Source organism: Larimichthys crocea, chromosome XVII, assembly GCF_000972845.2.
Source record: "Larimichthys crocea isolate SSNF chromosome XVII, L_crocea_2.0, whole genome shotgun sequence".
NCBI classification, from domain to species: Eukaryota; Metazoa; Chordata; class Actinopteri; family Sciaenidae; genus Larimichthys; species Larimichthys crocea.
The window spans coordinates 1242862-1269182 of record NC_040027.1 but is presented as its reverse complement, the minus strand read 5'-3'; the positions used below and the strand labels follow the sequence as shown (position 1 = coordinate 1269182).

Sequence of the window (26321 nt, the reverse complement as noted above, 5' to 3'; positions counted from 1 at the left end):
TTGTTGGTATGTGGTTTGATAATTGAGCTGCAGCTGGCTATAATCCTCCGCTGGGCTGACCAACAGGTCACCTATAAATACCACTGTTGCCTGGACGACCATTAACATCACCACTTTCCACTGAATGTGCGTGTTTAAACGGTGCAGCTGTAGGGAGACAAAATATGCTGACAGTCAGCACATGCAGCAGCTCTGGACTAACTAACTATAAATATATGGCTCTGTTAACAAATGGTAGGCTGTACATACAGTATTTATAAATGGCATGACAATAAAATGTTCATAAATGTGTACGTGAGTGAGGTTAGGTTGCTGTATTGTTGAAACACAGTAACACAAACAGTACAGATACAGTTTACACTACTTGTGCAATAAACCTGAGTCTACTGAGCAACGCTTAGCTTTATTTATAGTCCTTTACTGTGACTTTAAGGGACTTTACAACTGGCTCCATTTATGCATCTAAAACCTAGATTTAAAAAAAAGGTTGTATAGTACAGTACAAAGACATGATATTTAATGTTCAGACTGATATACTGTATTGTTCTTTATTAATATAAACTCATTCTGCCTGCAACATGCTACATTAGCTTTTCTGTTCAGAACTCTCAGTAAGAGTTTGGGAACTGTGGACATGGTTGACTTGTTGAAGTCTCGAAAGTGAAATTCTTTCCTATTCTTTCTAGATATACGACTTCAGTTGCTCAACAGTCTCTGTTGTTGTATTTGGTGCCTCTTAATGCGCCACACATTTTCAACAGGAGACTGTAGTACCCGTGCTCTTTTGCCATGAACCCACGCTGTTATAACACATGCAGAATGTGGCTTGGCATTATCTTGCTGGAAGCATAAAATGTCTGAAAAGGTCGTCATCTGGATGGCACCATACGCTGCTGTGACTTTTGGTGCCTTAAAAGAACTACTCATCGTGCCATAGGCACTAACACACCCCAATGCCACACACATACCGGCTTTTGTACTTTGCTCTGATAACAATCTGGATGATCATTTAAATCCCTAGATTTATTACAATAGTGTGATGAGAAATGCAATTGTGGGACTATTTGCCCACACAAACCTCCCCTCATCCTTGCTTGTGAACAGCTGAGCCTTAGAGGATGCCCCTTTTATACCTAATGATGATACTATCACCTGTTATTAATGAACCTCTTCTGAATGCTACAAACAGGTGATCTGTGAGAATTACACAACTTTTCTAGCTTGTTGTTGCTCCTGTCTCAACTTTTTTGTACCGTGTTATATGCATCAAAACTCATATAAAGTGTATATTTACAAAAAACAAATCAGTTTGAACATTAAATATAAGAAAATCATATGTAAATTATATGTCTTTGTACTCTCAACTCAATATAGGTCAAAAAGATTGGTTTTAATTGAGTTTTAATTGAGTTTTTCCAGTGTCCAAACTTTTTTTCTGGAATTAGCGTCTAAAGCCAGGATGCTCATTCAAACTGCTGAGAAAGGAGATGATGAAAACACTGGATTCGTGGTATGCAATATTAAGCTGCATATCTTTAAGACAACTGTAAAGCATATTAATACAAAAATGACTAACTGAAAGTCCTTAATGCATTTCAATCACATTCTACTGAAAGCATGCACATAAAATTGCATATTGTGGAAAACAATGTTACTGTTAAATATAGAGGCTATACCATGATAAAGTAAAGATAGTAAATTCTACCACTCAACCCTATGAGAAAGATGTTTATTTACCTGTATGAGTTATTGTAGTGAACACAATTTGGGCTCTGGGACTTTTGAGTCTCTTCTGACCCCAGTAGGCCACAGTCTGGACAGACAGGAAGTAGGAAGTAGCAGGCTGCAGACCCTGCAGCCAGAGCTCACACTGCGCCTGAATAAATAGGAACATGGAAAGAGATGTTTTTTTAGTGCTTTTGAACACTGGTTCTTCTCAGTCTATCCTCATTCACTTTCACCTGCTGGAATTTGACTGCGGTCTTATAGAAATAGTATCGAAAGAAAACCAGACAAATCTTCTAAACTTGTGTATAAAAGTCCTTAAATTCATCACCAACACTGGATCACAGCATAGTTACTGCCACCATCTTCATCATCCTTACTGTCATCATAATCCTCATCATCCTGTTTGAGTGTTGTGTGCCTTGCTTTGTGACTGACAGTCCTGTTCTGCATTAGCCCAATGTTTGACTGACAGCTCATTAACAGGCTCTTAGTCAATCAGGTCTGTCTGTCTGTGTGGATTTGAGCTAGTCACAACAAAAAGATGCTTGAATGATAACAACTCTGTGTGTGTGTGTGTGTGTGTGCGTGTGCGTGTGTGTGTGTAAGTGTGTGAACACGTGTGTGTATGTGCATGTGTGTAGTTCTGTGTGTATAGACAGAATGAGACAAAAGCAAGTTAAAAGCAGTTTCTTTGTGACCTGCAGACAAAATGGGGTTGAAGTATTTCCATTACGCTCAAGATAGACAAAACATATGGCCTGTACAGCTGTACATGTGTGTGTGCATGCGTGTGTGCGCATTTGTGAAACAGACAGCGAGAGAAGCCTGGATTTCTATTTTGGTGTATAATGTCAATGGACATTATATGTAAGAAGTTAATGTATATTTAAAAGCACTGATTCAGCAGAGGTTTCTTCCATGTTTGAATACTTCCTCCAATTTCTACTTTTACGTCAGGTTTAAGGCTAATTCCCTCCAGTCCCTCATACATTCCTGATTGACAGTATATGCGCTTTATACCTAACTAGGGAATATATTATGGTGTGCTAATGGAGACCAATAAAATATCAATGCGTTCCATGTTATGAAAACTATTTTACCCAGTGTAGAAATGCTATTCTGGTTCCTACCTACCTGTTGTGATGCTGCTGTCTCTGTGTGTGTCTAGATGCAGCTGCAAGTAGGAAACACTAGTTAGGGGGCCTCATTTAAATTCCAGGCATCCCAACCAAGCAGAACAGAGGACCAGACTACAGATAAATGGCTCCACCAGGCTCAGTCTGGGATCGCCATCACTACTTAGGGTAGCTAAGTCCATATGAGTCCACTTAAATTAAAACCTTGGATCTCTTGTGTTTATGTTTTTAATTATTTTGTCTCTTTTTTTGAAATGGATGTCACATTAGAGTTGGACATCTAAAGCTGAAGGATCCTGTGCAAAGAGTGACTTCCTAATTTGAAGAAGAAATGTTCAGTCACTACACACGCAATCATAACTGTTGCGTCAAAGCTGTAATATCGGTGTTGTTTACTGTGATTATGGGTATTTCGGTGCTGCTGACTGGACTTAGTTGCTTTGTGAACATATTGCATCATCATCACACCTATAATCATAATAGTAAAATCCACCCTTTGACTGTTGTTGCTGCATTAAATATAATACAGTAAGAAACCGGCTGTATTTCTTAAGAAGATCCTCTTTGAATTGAGCAACAAAAATACAGCAATGGTTCACTTTATTACTCTTTAAAATAATGTCTAATGCCTGTATCACATTTAGATGTTCTGCTTGCAGCCACAGTAATGACCAACCATCTAAACATCAGTCGTATATAACTCTTGTGCTTTACTTCTATGATAGCTGATATGCTCTCTCACTAATGCCCCTGCGCTGTAGTGACTGGCATGTTGTCAGTACATTCCCACATGCTTTGACTTGAGTTAAACACGTTATCCGAATGCAGGAAAGCCACTTCTTTCTGTTGTCAATCAATCTATATGGCTAAGTTGTCATGTGATTTCACCGCTGTAAAGCCTGCACTCTAACAAAGTTATGTCCCATGAAGATAATGGTACGTCTGTCTGAGGAGCATGTGCACAACATGTCTGCAGAAGTAATGGGAAAGCATGCCAAACAGTCAGGGTTTTTCTCAGGGTGAATGTGTCTAAACCTAATCTAAAACCTAATCTGTAACATCAAAAAACCAAACCTAGAAAACCTGAGTTATCTTTAAAAAGCGTCATCAACTTTAGTTGGTGTAAGTTTTAAGTAGCCAAGTTTAACACGTATGCAGGAAAGAGCCTTATTTACTCATTAGATAAATCCACAACCCTAACTGAGATGTCTGATTAGTTCTAGTACGTCTCCTCCTACTTCCCTAATTACAGGGCATTCTTTAATTTAAAGTTATCATTTAACATCTAATATTATGAATGATTGCCTATGGGTTGTGTTGTTTCCTCTTCACTTCTGCAACGCTGTACCTCAAACACACACAACTTGCCATTAAGATATTAAATGAGTTATGAGTCTACACCCTTATCTGCATACAGTAGCTGTTTACAGGAACCTGTTTTGTTTGAGAACTACAGAGGCCTGTAAAAATGACTGCAGTAATCACAACCAGGGTACAATGAGGAATGTATACGCATCTGTGTGTGTGTGGTGAATAGGTTTACAGACCTAGTAAAATCTCTCAGGTGCAGCAATAGATCTTATGCAAGTGGTGTGTGTGGTGTTTAAACCTAGAAACTGAGGTGTTTGTTTCATAGACCTTTTTTTTCTGATATTCACTTCAAGGGACTGCTTTAAGGTTAAAAGTTGGTTTTAAAGGTCAAAGAATCAGTTCAACATTTTGTTAAATATTATTCACTTATCAACTTTCTTGCCAAGAATTAGATGAGATTTTTTTTGTTCTTGGCCTTAAGTCTTGTTGTTGCGGTGAGGTTGCCAGGAAATTAGTGGAGACTCCACAAAGTCACTGCTCCTGGCCAAGAAATAGTCCTGCACATAATCCCCCGTAAAACCACAACATGTCATTTTTACACTTCAGTTTTTGTACATATTTAGAAATGAGATACAATTTCTTAATTAGTAAGCTTTAGAGGTCATGTTATGGTGATTTCTTTGGTTTTTGACAGAGCCAGATAAATTTTCTTGCAGCCAGTCTTTAAGATAAGCTGTCTCCTGGATGTAGCTTCATATTTATCATACAGACATGATAGTGCCATCAATTTAACTCAGCAAGAAAAACATTCAGCACATTTCCCAGAGGGTTGAACTGTTACTTTTAGGTTAAAACTTAATTTACAGGAGCCACCCTTGTAGCTCTAGCAGAGCATGTGCCCCATGTACAAAGGTTCAGTGCTCAGTTGCAGCATGTCATCCCTGCTCTCTCCCCAGTTTCAAAAGCAAAGGGAGCAAAAGCAAGCAGCCACCAGTAACGCCATCAATTGGAACTTTAAAACCAGAACTGACTTCAGGACAAGCCCAGGCACTGCAAAAACAGCCCTGATGCCCTGAACTGTTAAGACTAAGCACACTGTCAGCAAGAATGCCCCACAGTGAGGGGGCAAGAGCAGGGACCCTTATTTTAAAATGAAACAAAAAAAATAATGTGCAAAGATCACAGTACAATTTAGTGTCATGGTTTTGAGTTTCTTGTTTAGTGTGTGCTGTTTTATTTTGCAATTCACCATCTCCATGTTTTGTGTTGCTTCCTGCCTTTGTATTTCCCACCAGTTCTGGTTATCTGTTCCTCCCTGATTAGTTTTCCGCTGTGTCTTGTTGTCCTATCTTGACTTGTGTTTTTAGTCTCTGGGTTCCTTGGTGCTTTTTTGCCAGTTCTATGTCTGTTTCCCCAGTCCTTTGTTCTGTCTTGGTGCTTCTCCTCATGTTCCTACTTCTGCTCCCAGTCTCAGTTCTGGATATTTGTTTGTTGGACTTCCGTTGTTTGGATTTGGATCTTGGATTGTTGGATTTTGTTTGTTTTTTGCCTGAACTCATCAGCCGTCTTTTGTTATTTTGCGTTTACCAGATCAGAAAGTTATTAAAGTTTCCTTTAGTTCACATTCACATCTGCATTTAGGTTTTCATGAACTAAACGTGACATTTAACGTGACAACGTGATGAATGGGACAGTATGTGCATATAGTAAATGTGTTAATGTTTGCATTTGATGTTTGATGTACAAACACTACACAAATAGGTAAAAAAAAAAAGAAAGAAAAAAGGATGAATTAAAAATTTAGCAATTTTAGTCATTCACTCAAGAAAATACCTTTTTTTATCCATCATTTTATACAGTATGCAATGATCATCATTTGAGGACAGGATCAATTTAATTAATTTAATCTAAATTAAGTTTAAAAATGTTTCCTTACCCCTTGAGTCACTCTGCTGTTGCTCTCCTTTTTACCCTGTTCTGCCGTGCGTGAGTGTGTAGTACGTGTGTGCAGGTTACTCTGCACTGTATGTGTGTGTGCATGCAGTGGTGTGTGTGTCTGTTTGTGTGCTGTGTGTGAACGTCGAGACATCCAGGTAACTCTGTAGTTGTGGACCGGCAGGTCTCCCTCTCTGGGGGGCTCCCAGCTTAATAAGACCGCCACTGTGAAGCCATTTCCCCTCGACCTAAGGAGACAAAACAACAGGTCAAACAACCTTACAACATGGATGTCAACACATTTCTGATAATAAACTAGAAAGAAAGCTACTTCCTTATATGTCAAGTTTAGCAGTAAATGTTTTTTGACTTGAGTGGCATTTAAATAGATGCAATACTTGTTTGTCATCTTCTTTAAATGCTGGCTTAAATGCTTCATGTATTTGAAGTATAGCCTCAGATATTTCTATCATCATGTTAAACAGAAGCTACAATTTAAATCCTCACCTCTGTTATTAAAAGTTTCATTGGAATATTGCTGCTGATCCAAGACACGGTCTGAACTTTATATGACCTTGTTTAGCATTGCAGGACGCAAATAGAAAACACGCTGGAATATATGATTGAACAACGATGAACTGTAATTTGCATCAGACAGGCAATGACTATCCACTTGACCACATTTTATGACTGATTGCCCACATTGGCATTCTGTAGTCCTGAAAGGGTGCATAGCAACAAACCCAGCAAGGAAAATAGCAAATTCATCTATTTAATTATCTTTCATCTATTGGGATACCTTTCTGTGAATTGGGTCGAGAGTTGCGAACTCATCCAGTCTAGAGTCTGGTTGCTCACTCTCACATTCATCGGAGGTTCTGGAGGTGAGGGGTCTGCAGAGAGAGAGGGTCAGAGAAACATGCTGTCAAGCAAGAAATTGCATTAAAATAAGAGGTGTGGGTACTTTTTCAGCCCTAAGTGGTACCTGCATGTCTTCCTCTTAGGCAACATCCTCCACCAAAACAATACTGTAACCAGAGTGGCAAAACCCGTCTGAAGATCATGTTGTTGCTTATGTACTATCCCAGTAGTAACAGAGCATTGAACTTAAGATCATAAATCCCATAAAGTAGAGGCCATTCACCAGCTTGACCGAATTGTCACATTACACTTGATTTTAATGTGCTGCAGGGGAGAAAATATAGAAGCCATTCTGGGGGGGAAAGGCTAATTTCCTCTTAGTCTCATTCAAGTCTACAAAAGCCAATTAGATTCACAGCATCAAAGGTGAGTGATACTGGAGAAGCTTGAAGCCTCCATTTCAGTAGCTACCACAACACAGACCAAAGGCGACCACCACTAAGTCACTGTTTGCCTCCTAGATTAAATCCCGAGGTTACTGGTCTTTCAACACTGGTTCTGTATCTCATTAGAACCACAAACCCCAACCCTGTATTTGATTAAAACTACAAAATGCATCTGATTAGAACTACATCCCCCATGGCAGGCCTCCCACAGGCCCCGGGCTGTGCTTGGCTGACCCAAATGCAGAGATCAAAGTTAGGACAGCACATTAGGGCTACAGGACCTGGCCTGTTTATGTGTGCATGTGTGGTTTTTCTTTGGAATAAGCAGTGTGTTTTTCATTGCCAGCGGTAATTGTCAGCTCAGAACCAAAATACACGTTCTTCTCTGAGGCCCCCTTTCACTCTGTGTGTCTCTCTCAATCAGCTGATTTCAGTCCATTGTTTCATGAGATGAAGACACCGAGATTTCTGTTCCAGACATTCCCTTGTAATTACTGCTGGCACGTCCTGTGCAAACCTAACATATAAATGAACAGGAAAAGGATATTTTCAAATTCAAATTCTCTCTCTGGTTAGCATCAGGTCACAGTGGAGGAACTTCAACCATCCTGACATCTGCCAGCTTCCTGATTTGTGACCCCTAACCTCCAGCCCCTGACTAATCAGAGCAGTGAACTGAAAACACAAGAGTCTGACTCCGATCACATGGTATACATAATGTTTTAAGTATGTCTTTAACCTTTAACCTCTTTAACCCGGGCCCTAAAATACATAGCTACACATACAAATGGGTGCGCATACATCTTCAGCGACATTTTGCTTTCTTGCAGATTAGTGAGATGATTAGATCAATACCAATGCCATTTCTCTCCAGCATAAATAAAACTGAAGTGTAAATGCTTCATTTTGAGATTTTTGTGCAGTTGCTTATTTGGTAGCCAGGAGCTAGTTATCTTAGTTTAGCACAACGAATCGATCAAAATCCGCTGACAGGAAACTCAATCCATACAAAACAAGCAACCAGAGGAGAATTCAGGAAGTTACTGCTTCCAGGCATCAAATTACCCATGTAATCCCTTGTAAAATTGTAATTTTCACACTTTGCTGGCTATAGCCTTAAACTGGATTATGCTTTTGCAGAATTTCTGCATAAGTTATGAACTTTATGTCACAGATGTGGACACCTCCCAAATGTCAAAAATGTTGGTGCTTGTGTGTCAAGAAAGCTGACTGCTTCAGCAGAGTTTGGTCATACATAAATTTGTACATGTATAATTACAGCTTCATATATAATGGATCCAAATATTCCTTTAACAGGTTGGAGGCATGAGGAATTCAACTATTTTGAAGGAGGTGGAAAATGCTATCTCAGACACCTCTTCATAATCTCCCATAAGTGCTCAATTGATAAAGAACCCTTTTCCAAAGCTCAGTCCAACCCAAAGTCATTATTCACATACAAACATGTCTAGCCAATCCTGGCAGGGGACTCATATCACTAGCCAATCCTGGCACAACACCAATATGACCTAAGTCTGCTAAGCATTAGCGCGAGGACCTCCTACAGTGTGTGTGTGTGTGTGTGAGACTGTCTTACTCTCACCCTGTCTCACTGACCCACTCCAGGGATTTCACTCTGGCACTAAACCAACTGAGTATGCGTACAGTACATGTGTGTGTCTGTACAGTATGCGTGAATATGTGCATGTGTAGTAGTGTATTTTCCTATTTTCCTTTCCTGTCTGTGTTTTATGGACTGCCTGATACTTTTCCTGCCGTGTGTACCTTATCCATCAACTCTGAGTGAAGGAGAGAGAAAGAACAGGGAAGCACAGGAAGTTCCCGAGTTTCTGACTTTTCCTCAGAGTGGTGTAATATCTCTCATAAAATGACACAAATGGAACGCAAGACTCCGTGTTTTGCTCAGTGTCTCATGACAGAATATCAAAATTCACAGGTTACGGAAACATGCAGGAGGACTCATCAGTCTCTGCGGGACAGTCATAACAGTTCTCTAAAGAAAATGAGAGTGTGTGTTTAGGCTGTGTTTGCACTACCTTTACTGGAGATGTAGTGTTTGCTGGGTGTGGTGAAGCCTCTGCTGCCGTGGCTGTTGATGGCTGCTACTCTGAACTGGTACCAGCGCTGAGGTCTCAAATCGGACAGTACAACATCTTCAGAAAGGGTCTAAAAGCACAAACACATGACAGACAGAGAAGGAGTTTTAAAATCACAGATATTATTATATACGACTGATAATAGAGTAACAAAAGAGTAACTTTATACTAAAAAGGAAGGACCATGATGATGGTTATGAGATATATTCGTAGTAAATTAAATCTATGGAGTCTAGGAATAAATAAGTATATACGTCCTTTCACAATTTCATTTGTGTTGTTACTTAACCACTGAGTTTGTATATAGGTTTAGCGTTAATTTCTTTTACATGTTGGAAACAAAGAAAGACAAGCTTTGAAATGTTTTTTTTTTGTTGACCCACAGTGATTTAACTTCTCAGTTTACTGATGCACAGGTGACTGGGGTTACATATGCAACAAAGCATGCTTCTGACCACACCCAACCACACCTATCAGTGAAGCTGGTGTGGTCACAGGTGAAACAGATTTTAAATAATGTTTCCCATTTTAAAAACAAACTGATACTCATCCTTACTGAGCTACAAAGATGAATATAAACAGAATATACAGGGTTTTTTTTCCCCCTATCATCGTTTATCTATCCTAATATTTCAAGGAATATAGGACGTACACATATTCACTTTGATACTACTCTCATGCCTGTTATCTGTCCTGGCTACAGCCAGGAGCTGATTAGCTTAGCTTAGCATAAAAACTGGAAACAGGGGGAAACAATTAGCCTGGCTCTGTCCAGCAGGAACTAAATCCAATTACATCTCTAAAGCTGACTGAGTTCTAACCCTATTTATTTCGACTGTACAAGAACAGAAATGTAAAAACGACATGTTGTGGTTTTATGTCGGGTTGTGTGCTGGACTGTTTCAACAGCCATGCTGTGTTTCCTGTCTTTGTGCAAACCTAAGCTAACAGGCTGATGGTAGCTTCATACTTAGTGTACAGATATGAGAGTGTTCTTAATCTTCTCATGTAATGCTTCCCAAAATGTCAAACTGTTCTTTTAAGACTAATATTAAGTTCTCAATACTAAAATCGGTTATTATGGTTTTTTTTTGTCTTATTCAAAATAGAAACTTCAAACTAAGCTAACTTTGGGCACAATTGTTCTGTCATCTCTCACAAATCCATACTATATCTTCTTTCAAAAGCATGACATAAAGTCCCGTGTACTTTTACACATATAAGTTTCACAAGTTAATGAGCTGGAAAGCCAGATGAGCACAGTCGGATTGGAATTCCATCTGATAATAGTGAAATTAAACGATTTGCCAAAATTATGGTTAAAATTGCTAAAGATTCATATGTTTTGTCTCCCTGACAGTGCAAATGTAATCACTGCTTAAAATCTACTCATCCACAGGCACACACACACACACACACACACACACACACACACACACACACACACACACACACACACACACACACACACACACACACACACACACACACACACACACATGCACACACTCACAGACACGAGCTGCCATCTATTTAAGTCTATAATGAGCGTTCAGTCATTCAGAGTCAGCCTGTGGAACGACTGTGGCTGCCTGTGGTTCCTTTTTAAGCTCTGCTTATTTACCTAACCTCACACAGGCACACACACACACACACACACGGACGTACAGTGTGCACACACACTCGCTCTGACACACACACACACTCGCTCTGTCACACACACACACACACACACACACACACACACACACACACACACACACACACACACACACACACAGACATACGGTTTACCCTGGCAGAATGGGAGACTGGCTGGGGTGGAGAGGTTTAGACAGCAAGGCAGCAGACGGATGAGGTGGAAACAGAGTCTAACATCCATCTCCATAGCTGAGAAGTTTCATCATTCGAGGCAAATTGAGAGTTATGAGGTAAAGATATGTTACAAACTTTGTGGCGTTGTTCCACTGTTAAAGGCACAGGGAGCCATTTTTATGGCTTCAGCAGTGACTCAAAGTTGTTAGTTAGACAGAATATATATGCAATGTTGTTCCATTTTTTTCATATCAGTTCCCTACATCTCCACAGCTATTATCCCCTAATAATGTTTCAATATCTCAAACTTTCTTAACCTCCAATAAAGACAGTGAGCAGCTGCAGGTTACTGTAGTTACCATGGCGACAGTAGTCCAAGGGGAGGCGTGGTCTTCACTGGGATGAATCCCAACATTCCAGCGGGACTGGAGCATGTAAACGATGGGCTCCACGCTGACATTGAACTTCGACACCCACGCCACCTTCACATTGCCCTCTGAATCCTCCACGAAGCTCATCTCTCTGCGAGGCTTCAGAGGAACACCTGGAAGGAAACAAGATTATTGGATTATTATTATGAAATTATTATAGATTATTGATAGATTGATGGTCTGCGTATAGAAGGGTATTTATTGTAACTTGACTGCAGTTTTGTAATTTGTGATTTGGGCATATATAAGTAAACATGATTTCACCTGTCTACCACCATATAGTAAGTAGTCATACCATACGTATATAGTTATATTGCTTTTATATTTGTTAAATCAGTTGATCAGGATGATGACAATAACCAGGCAGCAATCGTTACTGACTAAAGATGACATGATTTAAGGTTTGCATTTTTCTATTATATATGGAAAAAATACCAAAACTTGCTCATGCAAAAATATAAATCACTCAAACAATATTATCTTTGTGTTTAATTATCATGGCTGCCGAATCTTCACCACACAGGCGTCTGAGACAGTTTGTACTCCTGACTGGATCCACACAGACTTGAGCTGGAGCTTTTAACCACGGCGGGGCCGCCTGAGACTTCAGATGCAGTCAAGCAGGCAGTATTTAAGGATCTTTATTACATTAAATTACATTTCATCTGGCAGACACTTTTAAGCAAACAGACTCACAATAAGTACATTTGAACACCAAAGGAACAAGAGCTAGATGTCATCAAATATTGGAACTGCATCCCTCCCAAAAGAGCAACTAAAAGCATGTTCAGAGTTATGTGTAATAAGCAGGGGTGGCCAATGACAACAGCACCAATACTTTTAATCAACACAGTGTTATGCTGAGTGAAACAATCAAACACGCCTTCCATAAGTGTAGCAGCCACTTATAATAGAGCCCACAAACAAGTCCCAAACAGCTTTACCTTTATATAGATTGGCTGGGGCTTGGCAAGTGTGTCCACAGCCATTAGAGCAGCATTTCCTAGGGGAGGGACAATGCTGGTCTGACGAGCAGCTCTCCACGCAGGCTGCAGCAAACCCGGTGGCTCGTTGAGGCGGAGGGCAGTCACCCTGACGAGACGACCTCAGAGAGGTCAGAAACTCCCTGCTCGTCACACACTCTGTCTGCTTCTGAGAGAAAGAACAAGGAGGGAAGTGTTATTACTGCAGATGACACACAGCGGAAATAATATGTAATTTAGAAACACACACATGAGGGCAGGAAAACACACAGCAGAGGTGAAAGTGTTTCCTTTGGTAAACTCCTGCTGAATCTTTGAAGGCAGCCGCTGTGATCGGGGGGGTGCATAACTATATATGTGCGTGTCTCCGTGTGTGTCTGTGCACACGGCTGCGGATCAGCAAAATGTAAACACGAGCTTTAGCTAATAGCTCTGAATTACCCTGTGTTCCTAACCAGCCAGCCAGTCATCCATCCAGCCAGTAACATGCTTCAGCTATTGTGATGAAAAACTAATCTGAAGGCCACAGCGACTGGCTTTACAAATAATCATTTAGGGCCACACACACAAAATACACACATAACTGATGCGCTTATTCGTGTGTATACATGAAAAAAAGCTCACAAACATGTTATTCATATCACACACATATAGCTTGCATAAATACACACAGGAATGCTCATTCGGGGTATACACAGTCAAAAAAAAAAAAAAGAAACTGCTTCATGCTGCCAACAAAAGCAAGTTTCTGGTGCAGGAGTGACACTGCCACCGAGGGTGTTGTGACCTACACACACACACACACACACACACACACACACACACACACACATCATATACACTCTCCTTCTGTCTTACCTCACAGGACTTTTGAGAAAGCACCTTCCTGGTTTCCCACAGATCCTTGCATGGTTGAAGACACTACACATAAACAAAGAGAAATAAACAGAATATGAAGCTTTAGGCACACCAACATAAGATTTTTGGGATATACATATGTTTATTTACTTTCTTTGGTGGAGAGTTAAATAGATGAGATGATCAATACCACTCTCATGTTTGTCTGTTCAACATGAAGCTAAAGCCTGCAGCTGGTTAGCTTAGCTTAGCATAAAGACTGGAAACAGGAGAAAACTAAGCTGAAAAATTAACACTTTATACCGTGTTTGTTTAATACGTACAAAAAAAAAAGTTGTTTGCCGTTTTTTCTTGGCTGAAAGCAAAAACTTCCTGAAGTCTCTTCTTCACTTTGTACACTTTTAAACAAACAAGATATAAAATGTTAATTAGTTAATTAATTTACAAGAGCGGTGTCGATCTTCTAAACCAGCCCCACTGGTGGGACATATCGCTGCTGCAGGGGGACCATGGATGACCATGGGAAAAATATGAAGTGACATTAAGTTGAATATGACTTGCGTAAGAAAAACTGATTTTTAATACTATTTGCTGACCTTTATTTTTACTAAAATTAAACTTGGATCCTTTTTATTAGTTGCTTCCCCTATCATTGTTAATGACTGATAAATAAAATGTATATTGGGGAGTATAAAGGCATAAAACTTAGAACCACTGTTTTAAACTTGAAGCCAGAAGTGAAAATAAGCGTATTTCCCAAAATGTCTGAGTATTCCTTCAAATAGCCTCAGTTTGAAGAAAAATAGTACAAACATGCATGACTGACAAAATGTCAGAGCATTTCAGCTTTTGCAGAGATGGAGCTCTCAGTGTTTTAGCAGGTAGGGAACACAAAGGAAACGCACACTCCTCAAGCACACATGCTCACACTCATCTGGTTTGCCACCTCAGTGAACTGGTGAATGATGGCTCTTACCAAATTAAAACCAGACAACATATAAAAACTGCGGTTTCACCCCCAACCTCCTCCCCCTTCCTCTCTCACTCCCTCTGTCTGTCTGTCTGTCTGTCTGTCTTCCTCAGCTCCCCAGCGTGCCTGGCCTCAATCATTTCCCCAATTTATTCCATCTCACTGATTCCAGGGGAACAAACAGAATCAACAGAAAGCCATAAAAACGTCATCTTTGTACAAATAAATGGCTACTGTTGGATGAAATCTGTTTTAAGGAAGCTCATTAGCAGACTGATGACTGTGACTATTTCAAATGTGTGGGCTTTTAGCGTTATGGTCACACTTGAGCACTGCATTTAACACTACGTAAACTTTCATTCCATGTAGAAAATAGGACAAATACGACACAGTAAATTCTCATCCGGAATCATACAGCAAACCAAACCAAAGCCGGTGAAGCCACATGTGCTGGTTTCTTAACCTCTGAGCATGATAGCTGTTTAATGTTGTGCAGTCGGTTCATTTCATTTAAGTCATGGAAGAAAAAGTTTGGGTTAACTTAAAGTGATACTCCACACCCCAAACCTCTCCACTGAGTATTAAAACCTGCTCTTTAGGCCTGAAATGTGGCTGTAAAAAGGTTGCAGTTTGCCTCTCCACAGGGAACAAAGGCTGTGGTCAGCTTAGATTGACTTAGGTTACTATGGATTCCAATGGTGACTGTATAAAAGATCGTCCATATGTTCACTATGCTCCAAACAGTCATGACATGAGCAATTATTTTCTATGATCTCAAGTTTTTTTTTTTTTTTTTTTACTTTTCCAGGCATATCTTAATTGTGTTTGCGAGCAGGACAATGCATTAATCTGCACATTGTAAAAGCCACTCAGTGATACATTTATGTTCTGTAACATGTTAATGTCATAAGTTAGAAATGTGCTAATGACATAGAAGTGCATACAACAGTTTCATGTGGAGTATTGTTTTAATTAGTGAATTATTAGTAGATTATGCTTAAATGATGCCCATATTTAGGAGTTAAATGGAAGTGCAGCACACATCTAGAGCCACAACAATTGATTCATTGATTGGTCAATCTACAGAAAATTAATTAGCAACTATTTTGATAATCCCTATAATCATTTTTTCTTTAAAAATGTCTGTTCTGGGTGTCCCTGTCACTCTTTAAGCTGTCTCTGTCAAATAAAGCTCAAAAAGGCCAAAAAGAAATCTTTAAAAAGTCTGTTCTGAGCTCCTGTAGAAACATGGTGGTTCAACATGTTGGACTCCGTGACTCTAGATATAAAAAGCTAATTTTATGGTAACAAACACATGAGGATGCTTATTTTTGAATTGATTATACACTAATGAAGACATAGTTATTCATTTTCTGTTCAATTTCCGCCACATTCTATAAAAAGAGCCACCTCAATCTGGACACACTGGACCTCTAATTGAGAAAATAATCATGATGAAAACAATCATCAGCTGCAGCCCCCACACATCGTATCATTTGTCAAGAGTAGCACACCAGATGACAGGACATGTCATACAGGCAGAGGAAGAAGTCTGAAGATGAAATGTGTCAGTCTGTTTTTTTCCGCAATTGCTGCTTTTCAGGAGAGCTGATGCACATCAATGTGTCAAGTCTGTGAGTGTGTGGTCTTTCATTGGAAAAAATAATTGCAGGTGTTTTGACACATGCCTGTTTAGGCATCCCCACAAGTCTGGGTGGCCCTGGTATTTACAATACTGTTAAAATGACCACTCCACGCATGTTAAACTGCTTATCCCCAGCTCATTGATCAACACGAATATTTTAGCAACTGTTTGGAACACCCGTAGCACATGGATTAGAAATTTCTTTGGACTTCTAATCCATACGACATTTGAATCCATTAAAACTGCCAAGCTGACCACAAACATTGTTCTCCATGAATAAGCCATTTTACAGCCACCTTTGAAGCTTTGGCCCATAAAAGATCCAATTTGAGTGAAGTACTTTAAGTTATTTTCCCTTTCTCCCCCCCTCCCCATTTTTCTCCTCTGTTAATTATGCATTCCTCAAGGAGTCTGGGTATGAGGAGACACGGAGATAATACAAGACACACATACACATACACTCATAGTATTGTAACCAGATCTTGAAGTGTGATGTGTTTTTTCAAGGAGCGCTCGTGGGTCTCTTCACTCGACCACGTGCTGTTCGGGTTGTCAAAATCTCCCCAAAAACACCTCACACACACACACACACACACACACTGCATCTTACATCCAAACCCGGCCTTCTCTTGTACTCCCCCCTTCTCCTCCTTTTCTGCCACTTTGATCAGTTACAGACATGTTTAATTTTTCATTCCTCTCCTCTTGCTCGTCCTTCATCCTCCCTTACTCCTTTCTCCCCCTCCCATCCTGTTCCATAATCCTCTGTTCTTTTTGCCTCCTGTCTTCACATTATCACTCCTCTTCTTCACCTCCGTGACCTCTCATCTATGTACTATCTTCCTCTACCTCCTTCCTTGCCTCAGCTCAATACCTCTCCTTCTTCTTCACCTGCTCTCCCTGACTTATCTTCCACTCCTCTAAGGCTAAAACTTCCATAGCCATTGAAGTTTATTGTTGGCTGCAGTCCAGAGGTATTTCAAGGTTAAAAGCAATAGTAGAAACTGTGCTAACATTAAATTTAACGTCCTGGTATGTGCATCTTATCTGTAAACATAAAAGCAGTGTAGCTCAGGGGGTCAACATAATCATAATCAGGTGAGAGAGTTGTACTCCATTAGGACTGAGATGTATTTTAATAAAAAGCATGTGCGGTATCGCTCTGAGATAGAGATTTAGGATGCTGACCATGTAATCGCATTGTCACCGGTCTGGGTCCTTTTCCCGTCAGTCTCTACTGGATACTAGATAACCTCCATCGTATTTGAAATAACAATGAATCCTAGCAATGATATAATTCTTCTTCCTGTACTATTTTACAGAAGACGTATTTCTCCACTACAGTTTTTAATCTTGAAACTGCACTTTCTCTTTAGTCTACAGTCAGTGTAGGTGCACACAGATGTTATCTATGTTTGGATGAAGTTAATGTTTTACATTTTACATGCCGTCTCAGTCTCTGTGTCTGCTTATTACATTTTTATGCTGCTTTTACAGACTAGTTGTGGCTGAAGTCACAGACAGATTTCCACCATGGTGGACAATAAAGTTTGATTTTATTGTATTACACATCAGTGGTGGAAAGTAAATAAGCACATTTACTATTTACTATTACTCTTTTCTGCTACTTTATACTGTTTTTCACCATATTTTAGGGGGAAAGTCTTTTTACGCTTTTTACACCACATTTATGTGACAGCTATAGTTAGGCATTATTTACATACAATGCAAAAGATTGCATTATTAATGAATTAAAATGAGCTCCACCTTGGGCAGCTACAACATTGAAATAAAATGTACTTTATTAAAGTTTGATGTTTTGAGTATATTTGCTAGTAATAGTCAAATAATTCATACTTTTACTTACTACATTTTTTTATGTAAAACTTTTACTATGTGACAGTATTTTTACTATTTCAAGGTCCAGTGTGTAAGATTTTTGGGCTCTATTTATGGATTATGGTAGAAATGGAAAGTGTTTTATTACCTTCAAGTGAGCCTTTTACATCTACAGATGCCACAAGTCCAAAAACAAATGTTGGACTGACGTTTTTCACACATTAGACAGCTGTAGTTTCTCCTTCACGCCAAAAAAAGACAAGGGTGACCTAAGGAGGTTGCAATCTGCAACTATACCACTAGATCCCACTAAATCCTACACACTGTTCATCTCCAGTAATAAATGTGAGTATTTATTATTTTACATAGGGAAAGAGAAGACAGGGGCGAAAAAGGGAGGCTAATGGATTTAAGCTGAAAATGCTTGTGGTATGTACGTGGTACACACCTTACACTCTCAAATATCACTTGGCTGTTGTAAATCACTGAAAAGTACATCCACTGTACTTTATTTGTGTAAGAGGAGCTGAGAGACTAACAGACACTTTTGGCCTTGAAGGTGACATGATGAGTTATGTGTGTGAGAGAGAGAGCAGTAGACACAGCAGAGGTCAGAGGTCAGAGATGTTACTGTTTAACACACTGTAACAACAGATCCTAGATTAATGACCATGTATGTGTGTGTGTGTGTGTGTGTGTGTGTGAGCGCACAGTTTGCATAGGAGCTCCTCAGATATCTGTATAATAATTAATCACACACACACACACACACACACACACACACATACACACGCACACACATGCACACATGCACGCACACACACACCTTGTCTCTCAGCCCTCCTCTGGACTCTCCTGCTGTTTTATGGCCTCACCTGCCACAATAGAGGGATGACAGCCACACTCAGCGAGAGGGAGGAGAGGAAATGGGAGAGGGAGGGGAGGAGAGATGTGGTTTCGGAGTGGATAGAGGGGGGAAAGAAGTGAGTGTCAGTTGAAAAGGAGAGAAGAGATGAAAGACAAATAGTGAAACAGGTCCAGAGAAAAGGTAGAGAGACAAAGAAAGAGAGCAACAGACCAGATGTGCTCACTCTCCATACACGGTCATCAGTTCAGTGGGTGCAATGTGAAAAAGTATTTATGTTAATTTATGTGTTCAGCTTGTCATCAGTTGTTCAGGGTTTATTTTATTTTCTATACCCCACAGTACATATGTGTAGCGGTTAGGATTAGGTATTAGGACTGGGTTTGTACTATTGCTTTAGTTTTGTGGCCAAAATCAACCCCAGTGCCAGTACCAATATTAAAACAATACTTTTTTATTTAGCAATACTGTTTTTCTTCATAATCCTGTGTCTATTTAACAAAGGAAGTCAAAGTAAATTACCGGGTATACACAAGGTGCCACAATAAAAATAGTGCAATAATTGTGAAACTGTGTGTAGATATATCAAAAACTATCTGAGCCTTCTGTGCTTGAAGATTTTAGACATATTTCAGTCAGCACCAAAAAGCTATTCTGGTAAAACACCCAGCCCTAGTAGCATTTTAAACATTTTTCTATCAGTTAGATTCCCTGATGTATTATATATTACTATTATTAATTGTGGAAAATATGAGTTGTAAAATTATAGCTATGACTCAGTCACGCCTCAGTCTCAGAATACTGGTATTACTGTGTGGCAATAGTAAGCGGCTCTCGTGTTGAGACTGAATTTCAAGTAAATTTTGCTGCACTAAAGGAAGTTTCTTCACTAAGATATTCTCATATTCACTTTCTTAAACACACACACACACACAAAGAAAAAAACTTAGAAGTGATTCTCCATCAGCATTTCTCATCTTCCATTAGCTAATTTAAGAACCTGAAACACGTGTTTAAAATGAAAAATCACATCCTCTTGATGTTTTCTCCTGGAAAGTAATCGAGCAGATTTCCTGCAAAATCTAACAGTGGCTCACACTGTAACACGTGGTTCAGAGGTTAATGTCACATACTGACTCAAGGTTAAAGGTATATTATAAGTGATGATTTATTGATTATTCAGTAGTTGTAATTTGCCACATTTACTGTAATACTGTCTAAAATACAGTACATACAGAGAGAGAGAGAGAGCAAAGAAGACAAGCACTGACTTTGTAGAAATCTTTTTTTTTTTAAATCTACACATATGGGATTACAATTAGTTGATTTTCTTCAAATTATATTTTAATATTATTACATTTTTACAGCCTAAACTATATGCAACTGTACTTGTAATGCTAAATGAGGTGTAACAGAACATTTCAGAGGGCATGAACATGCTTGTTTTACATTTGGAATACTCGCGCACACACCAATATACACTGTATGTACACACTCACACAGAAACACACATTTCAGGCTTTGTGGTACTTAAGTGAAAAGTAGCGGAACAAATTCCAAATATCCCTTTGAAAAGCATGTTAGACTTTTGCCAGACCTTTGGAAAAACATGTAGAACAACCAGAGCTAACTTAAGGTGGCAGCTTGTGGGAGGAGAGGAAAGGCGGGAGGAAAGAGAACAGAGGAAAAAGAAAAAGAGAACGGACGACGGTCAAAAAGACAAATGCTTTGAGATAGTTCAGTGGTTAGCTTCCTCACCTCTCAAACCACATGTGCCCACAACGGCCTCAGACAAAATCCTGTCAGAGCTCCCTCTCTCCTCCTTCTCTCTCTCTCTCTCTGTGTTTCCTCTAATCATTTTCTTTCTGTGCTTTCGTTCCGTCTAAAATAAAATTAATAAAAGATGCTAGACTGATGACTTTATTTTGGACGGAGAACTGAAGGAATAAAGAAATAAAGAAATGTATGTGATGGTGGCAGGAATCGTTCAAACTACCTCACCTACATGAGATTTATTGCGAGAAACAGGCAAAGGTTTTGTAGGATAAGCTGGTTCATTAACTTTCTAGAAGGTGGAACCCAAAAACCAAACGCTCAATCAGGTACAGATTTGAAAACCTGAAATAATTCTGCATTATCTGACATTTCTAACAATATTTTAACAGAATTGGCACTTAATCTTAAGCAAATGAGACATCTAAACCACACATCAAAATAAAAATGAACAGCAGAAGGAATAGAAATGAGTGTGGGAAAAGGAGACGAAATAAAACAAATTAAAACTGATATGTATGTCTAGCAAGCTGTTGTTTGCAGCTGTTGCACTGGGTTGTCCAAATGGAGCGATAGTGACTGAGATGCTTTAAAATCGAAGGAGGAGAGTGAGGGGGCTTCAGACTGGCACACAGAGATGACTGCCTGATTGTTTAAACTGCTTGATTTTTTTAGAAACAAATGAGGTGAGAGTCAGCACCTTCAAGTTGAGATCATGACGCAGTGGAAAATGTGTGTATGATGGAGCATGTGTTCAAAGGAGGGTTGGTGTGATGTTGCGGTGGAGGTAGAACTGAGCCCGAAGACAAAGTTCTTAATTTACCCGCTGATATATGCTCCGACCCCACCTATGTAGAGATTGAAAGAATGAGATTGTGGATACAAGCAGCTAAAAAGAAGTTTTCTTTACAGCTTATCCGCCCTCGTGCTTAAAGACACCACCTGTACCCCTGTGGATATATACCAAGCATGTGCACAAGGAGGTTGATGGAGGGACTACATTTCCTACCTGGCCTGAGATTGCTTTACCACCAGGAGAAGCTGGAGTGGGGAGGACATGAGGACATTTGCATTACTGTGCTTAGCCTTGTGCTGCTACGAAACATCTAAGTGATGGAAAATTGATGGAGGAGATGTCTAAAAAAAATAAATATTTTTATACAGATATTTATAAAGAGGATTAAGGGGAAGTGGGAAAAACAATTATCCCTGTGCCCATTATGCACACACAGCCTCTACGTTGCATGCATCAAACAGTAATAACTCATCAGGATAAAATTCACATGTGGACAGGAAGAGTCAAGGATCGAACCACCAAGCCTGCAATTAGTGGACAACCCACTCTACCTCCTGAGCCACAGCCTAAGTATACAGAACTATTACAACTATTACAAGTCATTTGAACCTCTTAAGAGCAAGTTATGAGGAATGATGCATGAAAGAGGGGATGATAAGAGGAAGAGTAACAGTGACTTGATAGCTCTGCTCTTTTGTTCTGCATCAGACCTGTTTGTTGGTGGACATCCCGCTGACGCACACACACCTGGTACACATTATTATGTCTCCTCTGCATGTGTGTGTGAGAGAGCGAGAGGGACGGAAAGAGATAAAAGAAGGAGGAGATGGACAGATGGAGGAATTGAGTGAGGGCTGTAGTTCAGTTTTAGTGAACTCCCATGTGTGTTTCCACAAGAGAGAGAGTCCACTGATGATGTGACCCAAACCATATGTGTTGGGGCAACATCTGCTTGATGCGTGCGTGTGTGTGTGTGTGTGTGTGTGTGTGTGTGTGTGTGTCTTTAATGGAGAAATTCCCGGCCCTGATGTAAGAAAAGCACAGATAAAGCACCACAGTCAGTGAGACAAGCCAGAATATCCTGCAATCAAAGATTTCACAAGTGTCCTCCAGATGCACTTTACCGCCCCCTATACATTTATAATTTTATGTTTGTTTGGTTGCTTGTATGCTTTTATTTAATGCTCCTGGGACTCTGAGACTGAAGATGATTAAAGAATAGGGAATGACATTTCTAAACAAAAACTACAATACATACTTGTGTTTCCTACCACTTACAGATGACATGGGAAATTAAACGAATTCCCTCGTTTCACAGCGCACCACTTTGTGTGTGGGTGTGTGACTGCGAGCGGACAGATTAACTGTGTTACACATGTTAAAATTCAGCGAGAACAACCTAGTTCATCACTGCTCCAAGTCTGTGTAAGGACCCAAAAAGAAGTTTAAGGGAAAAGTAATATCAGTCCCCAAATTATTCTGCAAAGAGTCAAAAGTTATTGAGTATGTTTTACTGCCAAAAGGCTTTATGAGATCCTGCAGTGGAATGTAGATCGAGACCAAGTCACATTTTGTTAGATTTGCCTTACTAATAGCTCTAAAATTGGGTTTATAAACATAAGAAGAATGTAGCTCCCCAGAGAAAAAGTCTGAAAATCAAACTGTGCAGACGACTGTTTTTCCTTCAACAGATGACCCACTGACTATCTCGTTCTTTTTCTCTCTGCGGAGAAAAGAGTTGGGTATTACACCTTAAAAATATTTCAAACTAATGGTACCTGGTGCACCAATTCACAAAACTGTCAAGCACTCACAGCTGACATTGAACGTCTGGCCAGATTTGTTTATTCATTCATTCATTATTAATCAGATTAAATCTAAATCAAAGTCAGTCTTAGACAGTCAGTCTTTTATACAAAGGTAATTTTTTTGACTGCTTCTGATTAGACAATATTTAATATTATAAAACATGGAGAACTCTTGCTTTTGTTTATATTTCTAAAAACGTATCAGGAGTCTACAGCCATGCTGTGAGGCTGTACTGACGCACGAGATACAACACCAATGTCATCAATATCTACGCTAAGATGCTTATGTTTAGCATGTATAATGTTTACTATGTTCACCATCTTAATTTAGCACATTTGCCAATTAGCACAAAATACAAGGCACATATGACAAGTATCATAAACCAAAGAAAAAAATTATATTTTGACCTGACGATGACCACGATGAAAAGTCAGGAGAACACTTAAACTACTGCGATCCATCCTGAGGGGAACGTGAATATGAATACAAAATTTCATGGCAATCTAACAAACAGGTGTTGGATATATCTTCTGTGAAAAGTGAATATCTTAAGACAGTTTGATGGCAATCCATTTAAGAGCTGTTGAGATATTTTAATATGGTGAACAAAGCTGACTGATATTTCCCAGAGCTGCTAAAATATTTCAAACAATATCCCCATCTAGCTCTCTGCAGTTCATTATAACCTGTTGTTGGGAGCTGTGCTCCAGATAAAAGAATGTGTTACTAGAACAAATGTAGATTTAATAGAACACAGAAGAGAACCTGGGAATATTTGTTAGCCTAATGAAACAATAATAAAGTGGACTGTGCTCATTGTTTAATGCTCCCGAAGTGCATAATCAATAAAAAAAAAAAATTGCTTAAACATCTCCCACATATCCTCTTAACAAATATACACACCTTGGGAGCATTAAACAGTGTTGGACTTCCTCCGCTGTATAATTCATTATTTTGATTAATCTTGGCAATTATTGCTCAGGACTGGGATATGTGCCTCTATGTTCTAATTTATTGTTGTTGGCCTGCCGTGGTGACTTTTACAAATTGGGCTGTAGCCACTTTCAACAGACTGTAAAACGGTAAGAATTAATAACTTTGCAATTCAAACAAGCATGAAGAGACACTGTGCATGTCTGCGCAGTATCAGGCTGTCTGAGAGGAAAATTGTGGTTTACACAGCGTCAGCCCCCACTGGCCACTTTCAGAGACTGTTGTTGGATGTCGGTTACAGCATAGTGCCACACTGCATTCACATATGTACAACAGCAAAGAGACAATGCCAGGGTAGTATAGTTTAGACATGGTATTAAACTTGAAAATATTTTCTGTTCTCTTTCCCTCTGTTTCTCTGTTGAACTTTAAACATCAGGAATAGAAACAAAGGGAGGGAGAGGGGGAGGAAAGAAGGATATAGATAAGTTTGGGGAAGGTCAAAGGAGCTGTGTGTGTTTGTGTTTTAGTTCGAGGTGGTGAGGGGGGTTAGATAAAGCTGAAAGTTGATGTCTGATGTTTTGCTCAGTGTGGTATCCCCTGCAACAGTCTGTCGGTGGGAGTTTTAGGGGGGGGCATGCCCTTGGCTGTTGTTGACATTAACCCTGGCTGACCTCAACATGCACACATTACTGATATATGTGCTATACAGAAAAAAAGCTCTCACTCTCATGCCGGTTTCTTGCTTTTCTTTTATCCGACTGACATGTGAATTTGTGGCAAAGCTTGGAAATGCTGCAAGAAGTAAAATACGATTCAGGTGTGCTTTCAGCTGGGATGGAGCTTTTAAATAAGTCTGAACCTGAACAGAGAGTTCAGAAAAACCATCAATAAGAAACCAGACAGAATCTTTCAAGAAGTCATTAATATTGAGTAAGTTAAGGTCAATAAGTAAAAGGTCGTGGTGGACAGATATTTTACAGACCAGTTTTTAGCACAGCTTCACTGTTTAGTGATCTAAATATGAATTTCCTTCTTTTTCCCCTTTTCTTTTTTTCTCAATTCTAAAGATATTTTCCTCAAATCACATTTCCGCTTTTTGGCCTTAGTGGTTCAAAACACGATAATTTGCATAAAAATATGGAGACCTTTTTTTTTTTGTCTAATCCACCCACTGTCTGTGTGTCTCAGATGGGCCCAGCCGTCTAAAACACCCACAGTACCGTCCAGGACGCTGGAACAAGCCTGAACTGCTGCAGAGTGGACAGACTGGCAGCTAAAAATACACCACATGGAAACTCCTCTTCAATCAAACAATGAATTAGTGCACACACACACACACACACACACACAGTGAAGCCTCCTGGCAGGGAGTGTTAAGTGAATAAACAGGGGATAATTTTTGCTCCAGGGTGGATGGATAATGGGGATATAGGGGAGGACGTTATTTTAACTAAAAACACAACCTTAGCTATTACAAGCCGTGCGGTGGGTGTAAAGATTCCATACACAAGGAAAGCAAGCGAAAGACTCTCTGCGAGAGTGATGTTCTTCTTTTTATTGCACTGTTGTTGTTTCAGCAGGATACTTTGTTGTATGTTATTGCACTTTTTAACTTGTTGTCAGTTTGAGCTGCAATTTGGACCAATACATCAGTGACAATTAGCTGATAAAGTAGCAGAGTGCAGAAAATTACGTTGCTTCATTGATTATTGTTTGAGGTATCCTGTTATACCATTTTGTGCCAGCCAAATAAACACATATTTTCCATAGCCCTGGTATAATACTGAGCTGAAACATGATTCTTGTACACTGTATGATGATCATTATATGATGTTTAGTTCACCACCAGAGCTCTATGCCACAACATAAAATTAAAATCACAAGTCGACGAAAAAAGAACAACAGTGCATCGGTCGGTGCACTTCTAGCTTCGATAATACTTGGCTAATATTTGAATTCTAGCTTAGATAATTTGGTGCAAATGCGATAACTGTATATTTTTATATTTTAATCTTTTTTTATTGCTGTTTTTGCCTCCAACACCTTCTTGCTTTTCTGGTAGTCTGC

The 26321-nt window shown here is 39.5% G+C and overlaps 1 protein-coding gene across 1 annotated transcript in view; it reads right to left on the bottom strand.

The window, feature by feature from the left end:
* Nucleotides 1-26321, bottom strand: part of anos1b (anosmin 1b) — a 44053-nt gene that overhangs the window by 5857 nt on the left and 11875 nt on the right. Inside the window, exons 3-9 of the mRNA XM_027289884.1 lie at nt 13622-13684; nt 12725-12932; nt 11709-11893; nt 9475-9604; nt 6910-7003; nt 6112-6358; nt 1738-1876 (exon numbers count right to left, since the gene is read on the bottom strand). Coding sequence (XP_027145685.1) covers nt 1738-1876; nt 6112-6358; nt 6910-7003; nt 9475-9604; nt 11709-11893; nt 12725-12932; nt 13622-13684 — 1066 coding nt within the window. The remainder of the gene's footprint in view (nt 1-1737; nt 1877-6111; nt 6359-6909; nt 7004-9474; nt 9605-11708; nt 11894-12724; nt 12933-13621; nt 13685-26321) is intronic.